The 16,319-nt window shown below is 34.5% G+C and overlaps 2 protein-coding genes across 3 annotated transcripts; both read right to left on the bottom strand.

Moving 5' to 3' along the window:
- Window positions 1–699: 699 nt before the first annotated feature.
- On the bottom strand, window positions 700–5,469 carry LOC141599441 (protein TRIGALACTOSYLDIACYLGLYCEROL 1, chloroplastic-like). Of its 2 annotated transcripts, none has more exons than XM_074419440.1 (3): window positions 4,885–5,469; window positions 2,088–2,264; window positions 700–1,770 (listed from the first exon to the last, which is right to left on the bottom strand). In XM_074419440.1, exons 2-3 carry the CDS (start codon window positions 2,132–2,134, stop codon window positions 756–758), a joined length of 1,062 nt encoding a protein of 353 aa, XP_074275541.1. In that variant the 5' UTR covers window positions 2,135–2,264; window positions 4,885–5,469; the 3' UTR covers window positions 700–755. The 2 variants fall into 2 exon arrangements, with proteins under 2 accessions (XP_074275541.1, XP_074275542.1); XM_074419441.1 differs by having other exon boundaries at window positions 2,088–2,252; window positions 4,885–5,054.
- Window positions 5,470–9,609: 4,140 nt separating this feature from the next.
- Window positions 9,610–15,868, bottom strand: LOC141600771 (transcription factor bHLH95-like). The gene is made up of 3 exons (XM_074421021.1): window positions 15,560–15,868; window positions 10,511–10,978; window positions 9,610–9,815 (listed from the first exon to the last, which is right to left on the bottom strand). The coding sequence occupies exons 1-3, from the start codon at window positions 15,866–15,868 to the stop codon at window positions 9,717–9,719; spliced, it is 876 nt and encodes a 291-aa protein (XP_074277122.1). The 3' UTR covers window positions 9,610–9,716.
- Window positions 15,869–16,319: the final 451 nt, after the last annotated feature.

Genomic DNA, 16,319 nt, shown 5'->3' with positions numbered 1-16,319 from the left:
GTGTTATTTTGGTCTTTTCCAAAAAGACGGAATTTTGAGAATTTCACCAATTTTGAAAAATAAGTTACCATAAACCGTAAATTTAGCTAGACCATTGGGAAATATAATGGTCACAAAATCCCATCTTTCATTTGAAACAAGAATTCGGTTATCATATGGGTCTGTTCACTTTTTTTGCTTTGCATCCTATCATGTGCCATGTCTTCTTTCTTTACTTTCACAAAAAGTGAGAGAAGAATTAAACGATTTCAATATACACAAGTCATAGAATAAGACGGTTTTACACTGCGAGACTTGCATTTTCATAAGAAAACTATTCATCTAATGTCAACAAATGAATTATCTTTTTACATAATGGGATCGTCTCATGCAATAATTACTGTTCAATATAATCTTAACACTAATACCCATGCACAACTCAATTTCCAAGTTACAAGATGTGAAATCTTTTGACACAAAGTTGACCATGGTATGGCTCAGCCTAATGAATAAATACTCCTCTTAGACATTGTAATCGATTCATTCGGATTGTGTTTGAATAAGGTTATTTCGGGTTAGAATAGTAATGACTAATGAGTATAATCATTCGAGTCATTTTAGGACACGATAGATCACTAATATTTTTGTTTCAAATTAGTCATCCCGGGAACTTTTGACGTTTATGGGTCATCTTGGATCGGGTTTATTCTGTTCGGGCAATTTTGAACAAGGTTCAATTTTACTAGCTCAAACACAAGAACAGAACGAACAGTAATTCATATACAATTTTTGAGCGAATCTCCTGCCCCTTGGAAAAAAAGACATGAAAGAGCAAAATCGGCAATAAAAATACCAACCAGAGACAAAACAACAGCTGATGTCGTCGATTCACCAACACCCTTAGCACCGCCCGTGGTTGTGACTCCCCAAGCACAGCTTACGACAGCGATAATCCCCCCAAATACCTGAGATTTGATCATGGCGCTTATTATATCCCATGACCTAAGTGCCCTCCTGGCCGAACTCATAATTATGTGAACACTAACTCCGTAAACACTATCAGCCAAATAGGCACTAGATGCCATGCTCACTATAAAGCACATTAGGGTTAAGAATGGTAAAGCAATGCAAGAAGCAAGTACCCTTGGCGTAACAAGGTAATCGACTGGGTTTGACCCAAGAACTCTCAAAGTGTCGGTTTGCTCGGATACCTGCATGGTCCCAAGTTCAGCAGCAAATGCACTCCCAATGCGGCCTGCCACCACGATTGATGTTACCACTGGGCTCAGTTCCCGAGAGAATGCTAGGGCTAATACCCCACCCACGGACCGATTTAATCCTAACCGGGTGAATTCACGGACAAATTGGATGGTAAAGGCCATTCCCACAAATGCTGCTGTCAGCAGGCAAACAGCAACTGATTTTGGCCCAACTCTTTCGAGTTGTTCGAGAGTGTTCCTCCAGTGGATTTTACCCTTAAGGGTTCGGAAAATAACTTGTCCTGCAAGAATGGGAACTGATAATCCCCGCCATAGAAAACGAGGAGGTGACCAATTACTGAACAACGGTTTTGTTTCAAGAATGGGAGAATGATTTATAGTTGATGTTTCATTAGTTGCTAAAGCTACTGGCAAACCATCATTTGAATTAGGAAAGGCAGTGGAAAGTGGAGATTGGGCGGATCTCAGAAACCTTATAGATTCTCCAGAGAAGTGCAGTCTTCTTTTAGTACATTGGCAGGATATATCCCGACTGATGCCCGTCCAATCATTATGTTTAATAGCATCCCTCCTGCAATTTGTTAATAACCATAATATTCATTCAACCATTATGGAGAAAAATATATTTCTGGAGAAGGAACAAATTCCAAAAGAATAAGAGAACAATTGTCTCTTGATCCTTGTGAGATTGTCCCACATCAATTTACTGTGAGATCACACAATTCAACAAAAATCCTCACCCGTATGCCCATTATCTCATTAAAAACAAAAACGTAAATCATGAAACAAATACTCATATTGTGGGTCAGTCTCATGAATCGCCCATATGAGAAGTTGCGAAAACAAACAGAAGATCTTGTGCTTTGTGGTAGAGAAAAATGAAAAAACCTGTCAGAGACGCAAGGCAGCGTGCGCAGTAATGCAACTGTCTGCATTATCAGGGCTCTGATCTACTCCTAGTCACAGCACCTGAATGATTTATTTGTACGAAAATACAGGATTTTGAACGGCACAGGCACCTTTATCCGCACAAGCTTGCTCTCCTCTTCCCAACTGAAACAAGGTCTATCAATAGAATGATAGATACAGTATTCACTATTACTTGCTCTTCTCACATGCATACACTCAAAAGCAAAACAAAAGTAAGAAAACATGGCTAGGCTTTGTCAATGCCTCCAGACTAAGCGAGCAATAACATGATCATCTGCCAAAATGTAGAACTATAAAAAAATTATAACCCATAAAAACCCTCACTCCCAAAAAAAAGGGGGAAATAAAATCAATATGGCATATTTTATAAATTTTCCAAGGCCCGCCATTGCTAACCATAGAATTGTAGAAAGTATTCTTATTGTTGTTTAGTGGTAATTTACTGTTGCTGTTTAAGGTATAACACATAAACTGGTGATAAATGGTAAACGAAGGATTTTATATGTTATTAACTGAGACACGTTCAAGTATTTAACTGGTTTATTGGTATAAGACAGAGCATGGCCCTGTATGATATTTTGATGTATACAGTATACACTAAATCCTCAAACAACAAAACCTTAGCTCAAAATAGTTTGGGGTTGGGTAACATGAACCATAACTGAAACGGCAAGACATGAAACAACAAAGGCACACCTATCAACAATCCTGCAGTGCAGGCGTGCAGCAGTAATGAAGGGCAAAACCACAAATTTTAAAAAGCCCCAAACATATATTTGCACTCAATTAGAGAGGAGTATCTTATGACAATGAGCTACACAGAGAAACAGTCGCAGATACATGGTTTTCAGTCAATTAGGATACCGTACGTGCTGAAAGCATCCATGTGATTCATATTGTACTTGTCCATAAATTTAAACCAATTCACACAATCATACCATTCCCACAAAATTTTCTGTAGAATGTGTAGTACTTGTACAACCTAAAATTTATTTTACTATACTTGACTTCCATGTCATAATGAGTTAAAGAGCTTCTTTTCCCTCCACTTTTGCTATCCAAACATAGAGGGATTTGGAGGGAAAGGAAAGGGAGGGAGAGTAGGGAACTTAATATCCCTTGTTTGGATAGCAAACAAGAAGGGAGGGAAATAGAGGGGGAGGGGTTTGGAGGGATCCATTTTCCCTCATCCAAGGCAAACTAAAATCTCTCATATAGGCAAGATTTGGAGGGAAATTGTATCCAAACACCTGCTCCTCATGTCCCCTCCCTTCCCCTTCCCCTCCTTTTCCCTCCACTTTTGCTATCCACACACCCCCTAAGTCCACCTAAGCTCCTATATCGAGACCCACTTTTGTCAATAATATGATTAGTTAATGCCAAGAATGCTTGCATGATCTACAATGTCACAATGTAAGGGGTAAAGCATAACATTTGTTCACAACATATAACTCTATGGCATTTATCATATGGTTTTTGACTTTGGAGACATACACTGTTCCAAGAAAATGTTTCACGGATGAGTTATAGACTTGTAGCTTTCAAATCTACTGACTAGTGTCGTGTTTCATTTCATACGGGGCGACAATGTCATTCTTAGTTGCAATTCCAAACACCAAGTCACACTAAAAGAAACTGGCAGATATTATAGAGGTCAAGTTCTCCCATTACATGGTCATTGTGGCCGGCAGTAACTAGTACCCTGGCCATGGCACGCCTTTGGGTGCATGAAGATAAGCATTTGGTGCATGCCTTTCATGTGATAAACGCACGCATCATGGCTAGTCACCTATCTATGATTTTTGCAGATATCATGGCATTCCTTCTTGTGGCCTCGACCATGGCCATCCCTCTACCCCAAATACATGCATCGAGTCTGCTAGCCTGAACTTAAATGTACTTTCATCTTCCATAGCTAGTCTCCTACAACGCTAAGGTCCTTTTTCTCTTTCCCAAATTTTATTTATGTGACACAATCATCTTGCACTATACATCAGTAACAGTGGCGGAACTACGCAGCCCCCCTAAGCAATGAGGGACTTGAAATTTCACTTGATTTTTTTTTATGTGCCCCCACAACATTTCCTTCACCTAACTAGGATTTCTGTTTACGTCCCTGACTATCGACCACGGTCAAACTTAGAACTACCTGAGTTGATTTTCCGGCATTCAAAGATCACAAAATATTCCGCTTCTATATACTCCCTCTCAGTCACTATAATGTTCCCTCTTTCCCGAAACGGATTATTCAACTAATGTTCCCCTTTCTATTTTTAGAAACTTTTACTCTTATTTTATTCATTCCTCTCTCCTATCACCAACCCCACACAACTCTTTTACTCCTATTTTAATACTTTTCCTTAAGTATTGTGCCCATATCAAATGGGAACAATATAGTGACGGGGAGGGAGTAATTACCAACAACACCATTCATACAAATACAATAACGAACAAAGTATTTCATTGCCAATTAACAGATTGAATAATGCAATATGTTTACCGAAGGTAAACAAATGATTGGGATGGAGGGAGTATTAAATGAGACTACAATTAACTGACGACACTTAAAATGAGACTACAACTAACAAAGAAAAATCATTGAACCTAAAATACCAAATACAAGACAAATTGAATTAAAATCAAAGATTTATATGAGTAAATCATGAAAAACCACAAGAATTGAGCTCGTATTAGCTAATCAGATGCATAATAATAATTTCGTTTATTTATTTTGGAATGAAAGAGATTAACATACCTTGATTGTTTTCAGAATGCGTAAACAACGAATTGAAATTAGTGATCGAGGGTAAATTTTGGAGATCAAAATTAGGGGCCTATCCTTGATTCCTTGTTGCACGGATGCCATTCACTAAACCCACGAAATGTTTATAGAGTCACCGTTTATTGAGAGACCTCTCATGATAAGAGAAGAAAATTAGTGATCGAGGGTAGATAGGTAAATTATTGGTCGTCGTTATTACTAGAATTAACTATCAAATTAACAATTTATAGACCTAACTATACTCTACTAACATCTAACAATAATGGTAGTAAAATGGCAAGCTAGGGTCGAACCCAAGGGAAGGACTTTTAACTAAGACTCGAATTGTAAATTATTGACCAACAATTAGTCACTAAGACTCCTCCTTATTTTGAAGTCCAAGACTCCTCCTTATTAATTAAGACACTAATGACAATTTAGACTCAACAATTTAAACTAATCACAAACAATGGCTATTCACAATGTTCAACTTGTAGGAAACATAGATGGAAAAAACATTTGTTGGAACCAACATGAAAAAGAGTAAAAATGGAGATTTTCCTATTGAGACAATTCAACAAACAACTAGTATGCAAGAATCAATATAAGGGAGAAACTTGGTGTAACAAGGCTCAACAACTACTTCCTAAGCTTAAAGATCCTCTCTTTTCTTCCCTCAACAATCACTCAACAACTTTCATAAGATGGTGATTACTTGCTCCTAAGCTAGAGTAGTTAATCCTACCTATATGGTCACCCAATTAAAAACCACAAGAGGGCTTACACACAAGAGCATTAAGATCAACAAAAGAAGTCAAGATTAATCATTTAGGAGGCTTAATCCAACTAACCCAAGGATCAACATGCAAATTCCACTCACAAAGATACAAACTTTAAACCAAATTCATAAAGATGCTAGCTTGCTACAAGGATTGCAATAGTAAGATGATTAACAAGCAAGGTTGATCATTCCTAACACAATAACATCCAACGTAAACATGAAAATCAAGGATTATGGAATAATTATTGAGGAAAGATTAAGAGATTCTTACAAGGCTTAAGGCTTATGGAAAGTAGTGTCTACCAAATTACACCAAGCAAAAGGTCTAGCCTTCCTTAACCATATATGAATCTAAGATTAATGGAAAGATTGACATCAAAATCCAACCAAAGATTACAACTTTTCTCCAAAATACCAAGTTCTTCCTTAACATACAAGTTTGAGATTATTCAATAATGATGTGATAAACTAGGTCTTCAAATCATGAACTATATATATGGCTGCACTCCCCTCTAGGTTAAACCTAATTTGGGCTTCTACGAAATGGTTTAAGACGGATGATCAACTCTCAAAGGCTGAGAACGCAGGCTGCGTCATCCACCGCATGCCTGCGTCAAACGGCACAGGCTGCGTCCTGGACTGATCTCCGCTCCAAATTCTTCATCTTGTAAAGCTTCTTTCACCATTTTGGCCTTCATTCTTGTTCACCAAGGGATGACAACTTCTATGCTAGCTCGTTTGGAGTCCGTCTTCACTTGATTGCTTGCTTCGGGGTGTTGTTAGAGGCACTTGCTCGGGATTCCGAACTGTCCTCTCAAAACCATGCTCCATATATGCATTAAAACACGTTAATCACAGCAACCAATTGATCCAAAAATGGAAGTGTTTAAAAATTCATTATTTTATTTCCTAGTTTATTTATCTCCTTATCTCAGTTTTTAGAAAGTTTACTAGTTTTTAGGAAGTTTACTTATTTCTGCTTTCTGTTATTTCTTTACTAAAGTTAGTTTTCTTATTGTACAAGAATAATATCTCCTAAAGGTACTAGGGTTAGATGATTGTAAGCCTATATAAGACATAGGGTGTGCTACGTTTTAAATATCGATTGACAATTAATAAAAATTGAAGCAGAAGCTTTTTCGTGTTTACAAGTTCTGTAAACATAGGATCGACGCATTTTCGTTCCGAAATTGTTATTGTTTGACGCGTTTCAAACTCTAACCCGATTGATAGCAATAGGTCTTGCGATTCAATCACCATTGTTCGATCTATAGGTCTAGATCGCGCAAATATCCCATTGTTTCGATTTCTAGACAGATTTCGAAGCAAATATCCTTATTTCATTATTGTTCTTTATTCTATTAAGCCGCTTCCGCGCAATTTTCGTATCATAAGTGGTATCAGAGCTTCGGCTCTTGATTTTCTTAAATCTAGACGATCCTAGGCGTGTCAAAACCAAGTTGTTAGTTGAATTTCTGATTGCAATTGGAGTTCAAGGGTTAAACTCAAGCAGGTAGTTTGAGGGTTAAATTGTTTTGCATCTCAGGAGCAAGTTTCTAGTAACAAGGCGTGACGGTTTTTTTTTTAAAAAAAGGGTTACTGTTCACGACGTGGTATTGCTCATCCGCGAAAAGAAAAAACTGAAAAAAAGGGCAAAAAGAAGACATGTCGGGAGTATTCTCAAGTCAAAGCACCTACGAGGAGAATGTTAACTTTGATCCGACATCACCTCCTATTTTTGACGATTATGATGAGGAGGAGTTAGTGGAAGGTATCGATCTTCAAGTTACAAAATCTATTAATTCTTCTGTTGATAATCATCCACTTGAAGGGGAGAAATTTGAATGTAAAACTGAAGTGGTTCGGGGTAGAATGTTAAGACTTGTGCACGGAGGGTGGTGGGGTGGCTGGCACGAGTAGGTCTAGAACTTTAAAAAGGTAAATGAGCTGCTGGATGGCATCAAAGATTGTTCGACTATTTGTTCGAGTTTGTTCGGGTTTGTAATATTCATCTTTGATCCCGGCATATTGAGGCTACATGAATTGAGGTCAATTCCTTTCGAAGAGGGAGGGGATGATCCAAAAATGGAAGTGTTTAAAAATTCATTAATTTATTTCCTAGTTTATTTATCTCCTTATCTCAGTTTTTAGGAAGTTTACTTATTTCTGCTTTCTGTTATTTCTTTCCTAAAGTTAGTTTTCTTATTGTACAAGAATAATATCTCCTAAAGGTACTAGGGTTAGATGATTGTAAGCCTATATAAGGCATAGGGCGTGCTACGTTTTAAATATCGATTGAGAATTACTAAAAATTGAAGCAAAAGCTTTTTCGTGTTTGCAAGTTCTGTAAACATAGGATCGACGCGTTTTCGTTCCGAAATTGTTATTGTTTGACGCGTTTCAAACTCTAACTCGATTGATAGCAATAGGTCTTGCGATTCAATCACCATTGTTCGATCTATAGGTCTAGATCGCGCAAATATCCCATTGTTTCGATTTCTAGACAGATTTCGAAGCAAATATCCTTATTTCATTATTGTTCTTTATTCTATTAAACCGCTTCCGCGCAATTTTCGTATCACCAATGGGACGGGAAGACTAGCTCATTATTCCGACAAAAGTCCCTTAAATGAAACCAAACTAGGCTTAAGAAGGCCTTATTGAGTATTGACTCGACACTTTTGACTAGCTCTATCAAGTGTAAATAAGAGTTATTTCTAATTTTAATGTTATGTCTTCCACCAAATTAATGGAAGATGTCAGGCCATGATGAGAGAAGGGAATTACTTAACCGCGGGCTTTTTTTTTGGTGATGGTATAGAATGATACATTGATCCACCTATAACGTATTTCGGGTGGGGTTCATATCTAAAGGTGGTAATTGGGTCAGTCGAGTTTAGATCGGGTTAAGTTGGGTCAGGTATTTGGGACATAATGGGTCAGCCTATCCTTTTGGGTCGAGTTGGGTTTGGGTCAGGTCGTTATCACGCCTGGGTTGGGTAAGGTCATTATCGGGTCAGTTATTTTATTTTTTGACCTTAAAATTAGGCCCTGATTATTACTCTTGGTTTAGTTACTTCATAATTAAGTCAAACGTATCAAACTAAATACTCCCTCCAGTCTACACATCTATAATGTTCTATCCATTTACCTTTTTCGGAGGTCAACTTTTGAAAACTTTGACCATAAACAAAGTATAAAGTATAATATTTCATAACATGATATTTACATAGTTAATTTTGTTATTAAAAAATCTTTCATAATAATTTATTTTCATTAAAAAAAATGCATATAAATGGATAAAACGACGGTCAAAATATCGTTTAGGATATCGTGTATAAAGCAAATGGGTAGAACAAATAGATGTGGAGGGAGTACTAAATTTTTTCATTTGGGCAATATTAAGCTTACTAATTGTCGGGCCATCAAGTAAATCGGGTCAATACGGGATCGGATTCGAGTTCAGGTCAATGATCATTAAGCCATGTAAGGTTACAGGTCGTCTCGGGTCGGACCGGGTCAACCAGGTCGGCTAGACTTGCCAGCTCTATTCATATCCATGTGTTTATCAAAGGGGGCTGCTATTCGTTGTTGACAAATTATTTAAATCGTCGACAATTTTAATGAAATACCCAAATTACCCATCTCGCCTCCAAACACTTCATTAAACCATCGACAAGCGATTTAATTGACAAATCGAAACTAACAACTAAAATTGAATAACAAACAATTGACGAATCCTCAATTTAATCACGAATTATAAATAGAAAAATGTTAAACTAATCGACCTAAAATGAATCAATTGTTATAAAATCAAATATTCTAATTACTCGAACTAACCAACCAAAATGATTCAACTCAAATAATTTTTTTTTTAGAAACAAACATGAAGCGTTTTGCCAAAAGAAATCATGACAATATTCGGAGCAAAGCTTATAGTTTTGGGTTCTATATCTCTTGAGATATAAAGTCAATCGCCTGATTGATCGTTCACAAATTCGAACAAAATTGCCTCAATAGTTCTCAAAGTTAATGGTAAAATAGATTAAGAAGAAACCCACATCATCATCTCTCCAGCTGCTTGCTTGTACATTTCTTCCACATTCATTAGTCCAGAAAATTGATCACCACCTCCATTCGCCACCTGAAGTTCAAAGCAAAGTTAAACATAGGAAGTAGCTATAAAATTCACTATGATTTCAAATTAAATTACGGAGTAATATTTAACGGAGATCTTGAATTCTCGACAAGTAACAAAAAAAAAAGGTCAAATGTCGACAAAATAAGATACGAAAATATGAAGCATAAATTATACTCCGTAGATAAAACTGTCTTATAGAGAAATCATTTTATTATTGATTAAACACTCGTGTTTATTACTATGTCTATACATATATATAAAATTCTATACGGAGTATATGAATTGATCTATACACTATAAAACAATCTTATACTACTATAGTTATTGATTAGGCATGGAATTGATGGTTGTAATATAATTCCTATTTAATATAATTGTTATCGTGGTATATTTATACAAGTGTATAATGGTCTATTTATATAATTCCTACTCGTATTTAATTGTTGCCCATAACCTTTAATAAAAAAACAACACGTAACAAATTTGACTCATATTTGACATCTGAAATAACCCGAACTTGATTTAAATAACATGTTAACATGCATATACGGAGTAAATAAATTAGAACAAAAATAAAGAGCATGAGATAATGGTCCGGGCGTATTGGCGTGGCATAAATTCGGACTAAACTGAATGGTATACCCAAAAAATAAAAAAGACATATAGACTAGAACAAAAAGAAATAATTAGCAACTTACACGAGCCTGGATCATGTAAACAGAGCGATCAGCATGGGAGAAAATATTTGCTGTAACAACCTCCAGCTTATGCTTCTCAAGAATACAGCAAAGAGTAGTAAACATGCCAAGTTTCTTCGACGCATAGACCGTAAATTGAGCCTCATTTCCGCAAATGTTGAGCACAACATTAGAGGATGTCCATGTTTGAATGACCACTGGAAGGTGATAAGAAGCTGAGGTTGATAAGGATGTTGTGTTTGGTTTCCCTACCATGGTCGATACTTGATCGGCCATGAAAGCCTCCCTTGTAGAGAGCATGGCTAGCCTTGAAGTCGCTCCGATTGTGGGCTCATGGGCTAGACTCTTGGACGGGCCTCCTAGTCCCACTCGGAACTTGTCTAGTTTTTGTTTTTGTAGCCTTTGGAGGGTGGATTCTAGGGTTTTTATGTAGTGTATTGCCTCATCGACAATTGATGTTTTGTCTGCCTGTGATGACAAAATGAAATAAAAAAAGATCGGTTGGTGAAAATATGAAATTATAATAACGTATGAGTCCCGTGTTCAATCATCGTGAAAATAACTTCACCAAAAAAAAAAAATCATCGTGAAAATAATAATTGGCTACAAATTATTACGAGTACAGGTAATTCTCTTATAAGATAGATTATGTTTTCTCTGAGATGATATCTCTATAAATTTATTAAGAGATCAATAACAATTTTAAGTAAAAATAGTGTAAAATGTACTAAGAATGTGTCATGTCTAATAGTGTAAAATGTACTAAGAATTGGCACGACCCGAACCCGACCCGATTGACCCATTTGTCAGGTCTAATATTTGTATATATAAAACAACTTATCTTAAAACTCGGATATAGATTATGAGAGCAAGTGCAATGGTGGGTTTTAATCTCGAGATTGTCAATAAGAACTTTAAAAATAAAGTTCTTTCCATTGATAAGGTATATTGAGTTTGTTAAAATAAAAACTTGGTCCTTTTTTAAGAACCAAGTTCTTTGATAATTTCAAGAAGTAAAATAATAGTTTAGAGATGAGAAAAATTAGTAGTGGGTCCGAATTAAGAAATTAGCAAAAGTTCTTTCATTGTAAGATAATAAAGTTCTTAAATTTAGAAATTGACAAAGAATGACTTGACAAAGTAAAGTTCTTCCATTGCACTTGCTTTGAGCATTTAATTAATTTATTTTTAAGAAAAGTTTTGCTTTAAATGAAAAGAAATCACTTAATTTAATTTCCTTTTGACTTTTCAAACTTATTAAAAATGATATTTTGTCCAAGTAAAGCAAGAATGAGATATTAATAAAGAAGAATGTTGATCTCCTATTTATTGTTAAGGTAATACATCTATTTATTTATTTTTTCCTTTAAAGTGCACCACCTCTCTCCCCCACCCTTGCCGCCTCGCCACCCCGGAACCACTTTCCTCCTCTACCTTTGCCGCTAGACGCCTCCCTTTATTCTCCAATCTCCACCCCTCGCCAGTCGCCACCACAACCATTTTTTAAATCAAAATCCTAATTGAAAAATAAAAACCCTAATTATAAATAAAAATGATTGAATCAACTTAATCGACTACAAATTAATTTAAATATTGATAAACGAATTAATTACTTGTTTGACGTGAAAATTAAAATCCAAAATTGAATAATTTAGGATGATTTGATTAGTTTTTAATAGAATGAAAAGAGAAAATTTAGACTACTTGGCTGAGGGAACGGTAATATTTGGAAATTTTTAAAACAAAAATGTATATTAAAAAAAAATGAAAGTTGTATATTAAAGAATAATTCTAAAAGAAAAGTTAAAGAATGCATTAAAATTGGAAGTAAAAAATTGTATTCATTTTCCATTGAGGTTCTATTCCGTGCTCCGTATTTTTATTTTTTAAGATTATTAACATGTATTATTAAGGCACATCTAAAAAAAATTGAAGTAATATCGTTTTTCAATAAGATATTAATTACTAGTTCATTTTTACTGTAATTAACATGAGTGCCAAAGATTTAGGAAAACTGTTTTTACGAGGAATTCGTGAGATCTCGTTAATATAATACGGAGTATTAAACAAAATTGATGGCATGACAATTCTTATTTTTTCATTACTTGGTTAATAAAGTTGGTCTTCGTTAAGACACGCCATTTTCGTATGTAATAAGAAGACGGGGTTTTGAGACAATTTTACCACCAAATGTGATCATTTTTGGAAAAAAAAGTTACGAATAAGTTACAATACTAGCCAGATCATTGTGGTTACATTTGACCATAAAATGGTCACAAAATCCCGTCTTATTGTTTTAGATGAAAATGGCTCATCTGAAATAAGAATTTGCGTGGTTAGTATGCTAAATCAGGTTTGTCATTCATGCAACATACTCCCTCCGTCCCACTGGATAGTTTACAATTGCTTTATACACGATTATTAGGTAAGCAGAGATGAATGAATTTATAATTATTACGAAAATCAAAAGCAACTTGAAATGAGGAGGAAATGTAGTGGTCCTCACCCGTATGAATTGATTTATTTACTAGAAAAAGAAATCGCAAACTATTAATTGAAATCCTCAAGAAAAGAAATTGTAAACTATTGATTGAGACAAAGAAAATAATTTTTATTTAATTTTCAGGCGGTGTATATGAGCAGTAGAGATCATTTGTCCCACTTTTATGTTCCGTCTTATATCTCATCTCCTTAAGATCTTGACACATTACACTTAAAATAATAAATATGATAATATTATATCTTAAAGTGTTAATCTGTCATTATGAGAAGTAATGGGACACAAGATGAGACATGAAATGGGACAGAGGATCTGCTCTGGTATACAGTAGAGATCATTTGTCCCACTTTTATGTTCCGTCTTATATCTCATCTCCTTAAGATCTTGACACATTACACTTAAAATAATAAATATGATAATATTATATCTTAAAGTGTTAATCTGTCATTATGAGAAGTAATGAGACACAAGATGAGACATGAAATGGGACAGAGGATCTGCTCTGGTATACAGTAGAGATCATTTGTCCCACTTTTATGTTCCGTTTTATATCTCATCTCCTTAAGATCTTGACACATTACACTTAAAATAATAAATATGATAATATTATATCTTAAAGTGTTAATCTGTCATTATAAGAAGTAATGGGACACAAGATGAGACATGAAATGGGACAGAGGATCTGCTCTGGTATACAGTAGAGGATCTCTGTGCCATTTTGTGTCCCACTATATTATCCTTGTGACATATCATTAGCTTAATAGATATTGTTATTCATTTTCTTATGTAAATAATGACATATCGCAAGATTAAGATAATGAAACAGGAGATGAGACATAAAAATGGGACAAGTGATCTCAACTTATATGAGTGACCCAAATTCCAAACCCTAATTGTATGACATGTTTCCGTGGTATATGTACCTATTCAACCATTGGAAGAAAATCAAGCAAAAACATTAGAATTAATTTTATTTGTCCGACAAATGGTGACAAACACAGTTGTAACAACTAGTTAATGAACTACTAGCAATAATACCCAAACGGTTCATAAAAAAATTAATAGAAAAATGACAACCCTAAAAAATTAAATGTAGTAACTCAAACAATAAACTACCATGATGACATAGATCAATTAATCATAATATATAGGCCCTGTTCTTTTGGACTGAAACGGATTTGATTTAAACTGAACTGAACTTATAGAATCTGAATTGAACTGAACTGAACTTATAGGATCTAAACTGAACTTATAGGATCTGAACTGAACTGAACTTATAGGATTTAAACTGAACTTATTGGATCTGAACTGAACTTATACGATTTCAACTGAACTGAACTTATAGGATCTGAACTTAACTTACACGATCCGAATTTAAATTAACTTAAATTAATTTGACTTTATTGTTGTTGTTGTTGTTGTTGTTGTTGTTGTTGTTGTTGTTGTTGTTGTTGTTGTTGTTGTTGTTATTACTATTACTATTATTATTACTATTATTATTACTATTATTATTTTTATAAAACCACAACTTTTATTATTATTATTATTATTATTATTATTAAAACGCAAACTTTTATTGAGATTAAACAAAAAATTTACAAGAAAGTAGTTGGCAGCCAAGATAGAACACTCATAAGAAAATAAAGTTTAAAACACCAGGTAAGATAATAACGTTTTTCCGCTTTATATACATTGGTTTGTTCATACATTATACTACCGTTACATTACGATAAAAAATAATGAGAAGAGTGATAATTTTGTTTTAAAAATAATAATGTATATATGTATCGAATAATTAATAATGTCAAATATTTTTGCATTGGTTTTTAAAAATAATACTCTATATATAACTTTTCTAAACTGAATTTATAGGATCTGAACTGAACTTATAGAATCTGAACTGAACTGAACTTATAGAATCTGAACTGAACTGAACTTATAGGATCTGAACTGAACTTATAGGATCTCGAATCGAATCGAACTTATAGGATCTCGAATCGAATCGAACTTATAGGATCTCGAATCAACTTATAGGATCTCGATCTCGAATCGAATCGAATTTAAATTAAGTGACTTTAAGTTCAAAAGAATAGGACCATAGTTGATTTAGGTTAACCGGAAATCTCGATTTTTTTTTTCCGAATTAGAGTTTCTCATCGTCATGATCTTAATAAAATTCGAATCCATATTAATTAAACCGACTAGTAGAAGGAAAAAATACACTCGAACAAGAAACTTACCCAAAACTAAGATAAAAAATTAATGAGGCCAAGAGTCTATCTAAATGAACTCTTTACTTTTATTTTTTTTCTTTTCTGTGAAATTAATTAATTTTTCCATGAAATTAATGAAGATAATTATTACGAGTTAAATCTTGTGTAAGGCGGTTTTACACTATTATAATTATAAATCGGATTCAAACATAACCCTATTAGTGGGTAAAAGTGGTTACTGAAAGATCCCGTTTTACGATAAATTGTGTAAAAACGCTTTACATCAGTATTTTCCAATTATTATAGTTTGTTAGAACTTAGAAGTATATATGTTACCTTAGGAGGAAGTTGAGGGAGCAAAGCATGCAAGTTAGTAAACATATTTCTCATCTTCTTCCTTCTCTCCCTTTCAGTCCATACGTGTATCTCATGATCCTCTCCCCCTTCTTTCTTCTCCTCATTTTCTCCCTTCTCTTTTGCCTTTCGTATCGATCCTCGGACTCGCTTCTTCCCCTTATTGTCTCCGGTATCCAGGACGACAAGTTCCTTATCACCCCCGGAATTATCAGAAGTGTCATTGCATAAATTTGCCCATGGCTGGTTTTCCCATGACAAAGGGTCATTTTCATTGTTTTCTTGAGACATTTTTTTTAAAGAAAATTTGGTAATAAGTTCTAATGTGTTTTTGGGGGTTTGGCTAGGTTTAAATGAGTGCAACAATATTTGTTGGGATATATATATAATAATTTTTGGAAAAAGAAGTTGAGAAATGTAGCAAAAGATGTAGGTAAAGTGAGACGAGTATGGAAATAAAGTACCATATTAACGACTAGTCAGATAGCACTGAAATGGATACCAACACGGACACGTGATACAAGATCCCATGAAAGATAAGACAAGGGACTCGTTTTTTAAATGTATTCAACATATATATTTTATAGTTATGAAAGTATTTTGTATTAAATTTTTTCTAAAAAAATTCAAATTATATATGGTATATGTTAATTAATGAAAATCTAACGATTAGATTAATAATAAATCCATATTTTAACATATACACAAATGTCATGTATGCAAAGATGAACATGGTTTTATC

This window comes from Silene latifolia, chromosome 9, assembly GCF_048544455.1.
Source record: "Silene latifolia isolate original U9 population chromosome 9, ASM4854445v1, whole genome shotgun sequence".
Classification (NCBI taxonomy): domain Eukaryota; kingdom Viridiplantae; phylum Streptophyta; class Magnoliopsida; order Caryophyllales; family Caryophyllaceae; genus Silene; species Silene latifolia.
Note: the sequence above shows the minus strand (reverse complement) of the source record. Positions and strands in the feature narration are given on the sequence as shown.

What these genes read in the sequence shown, in the direction of transcription:
- LOC141599441 (XM_074419440.1), bottom strand. Translation starts at nt 2,134, where the DNA reads ATGCAGACAGTTGCATTACTGCGCACGCTGCCTTGCGTCTCTGACAG. An exon ending in CTGCCTTGCGTCTCTGACAG is followed by an intron (nt 1,771 to 2,087) that starts GTTTTTTCATTT and finishes AACAAATTGCAG; the next exon opens with GAGGGATGCTATTAAACATA.
- LOC141600771 (XM_074421021.1), bottom strand. Translation starts at nt 15,868, where the DNA reads ATGTCTCAAGAAAACAATGAAAATGACCCTTTGTCATGGGAAAACCAG. An exon ending in TCCCTCAACTTCCTCCTAAG is followed by an intron (nt 10,979 to 15,559) that starts GTAACATATATA and finishes TTGTCATCACAG; the next exon opens with GCAGACAAAACATCAATTGT. An exon ending in TTTACATGATCCAGGCTCGT is followed by an intron (nt 9,816 to 10,510) that starts GTAAGTTGCTAA and finishes TTTGAACTTCAG; the next exon opens with GTGGCGAATGGAGGTGGTGA.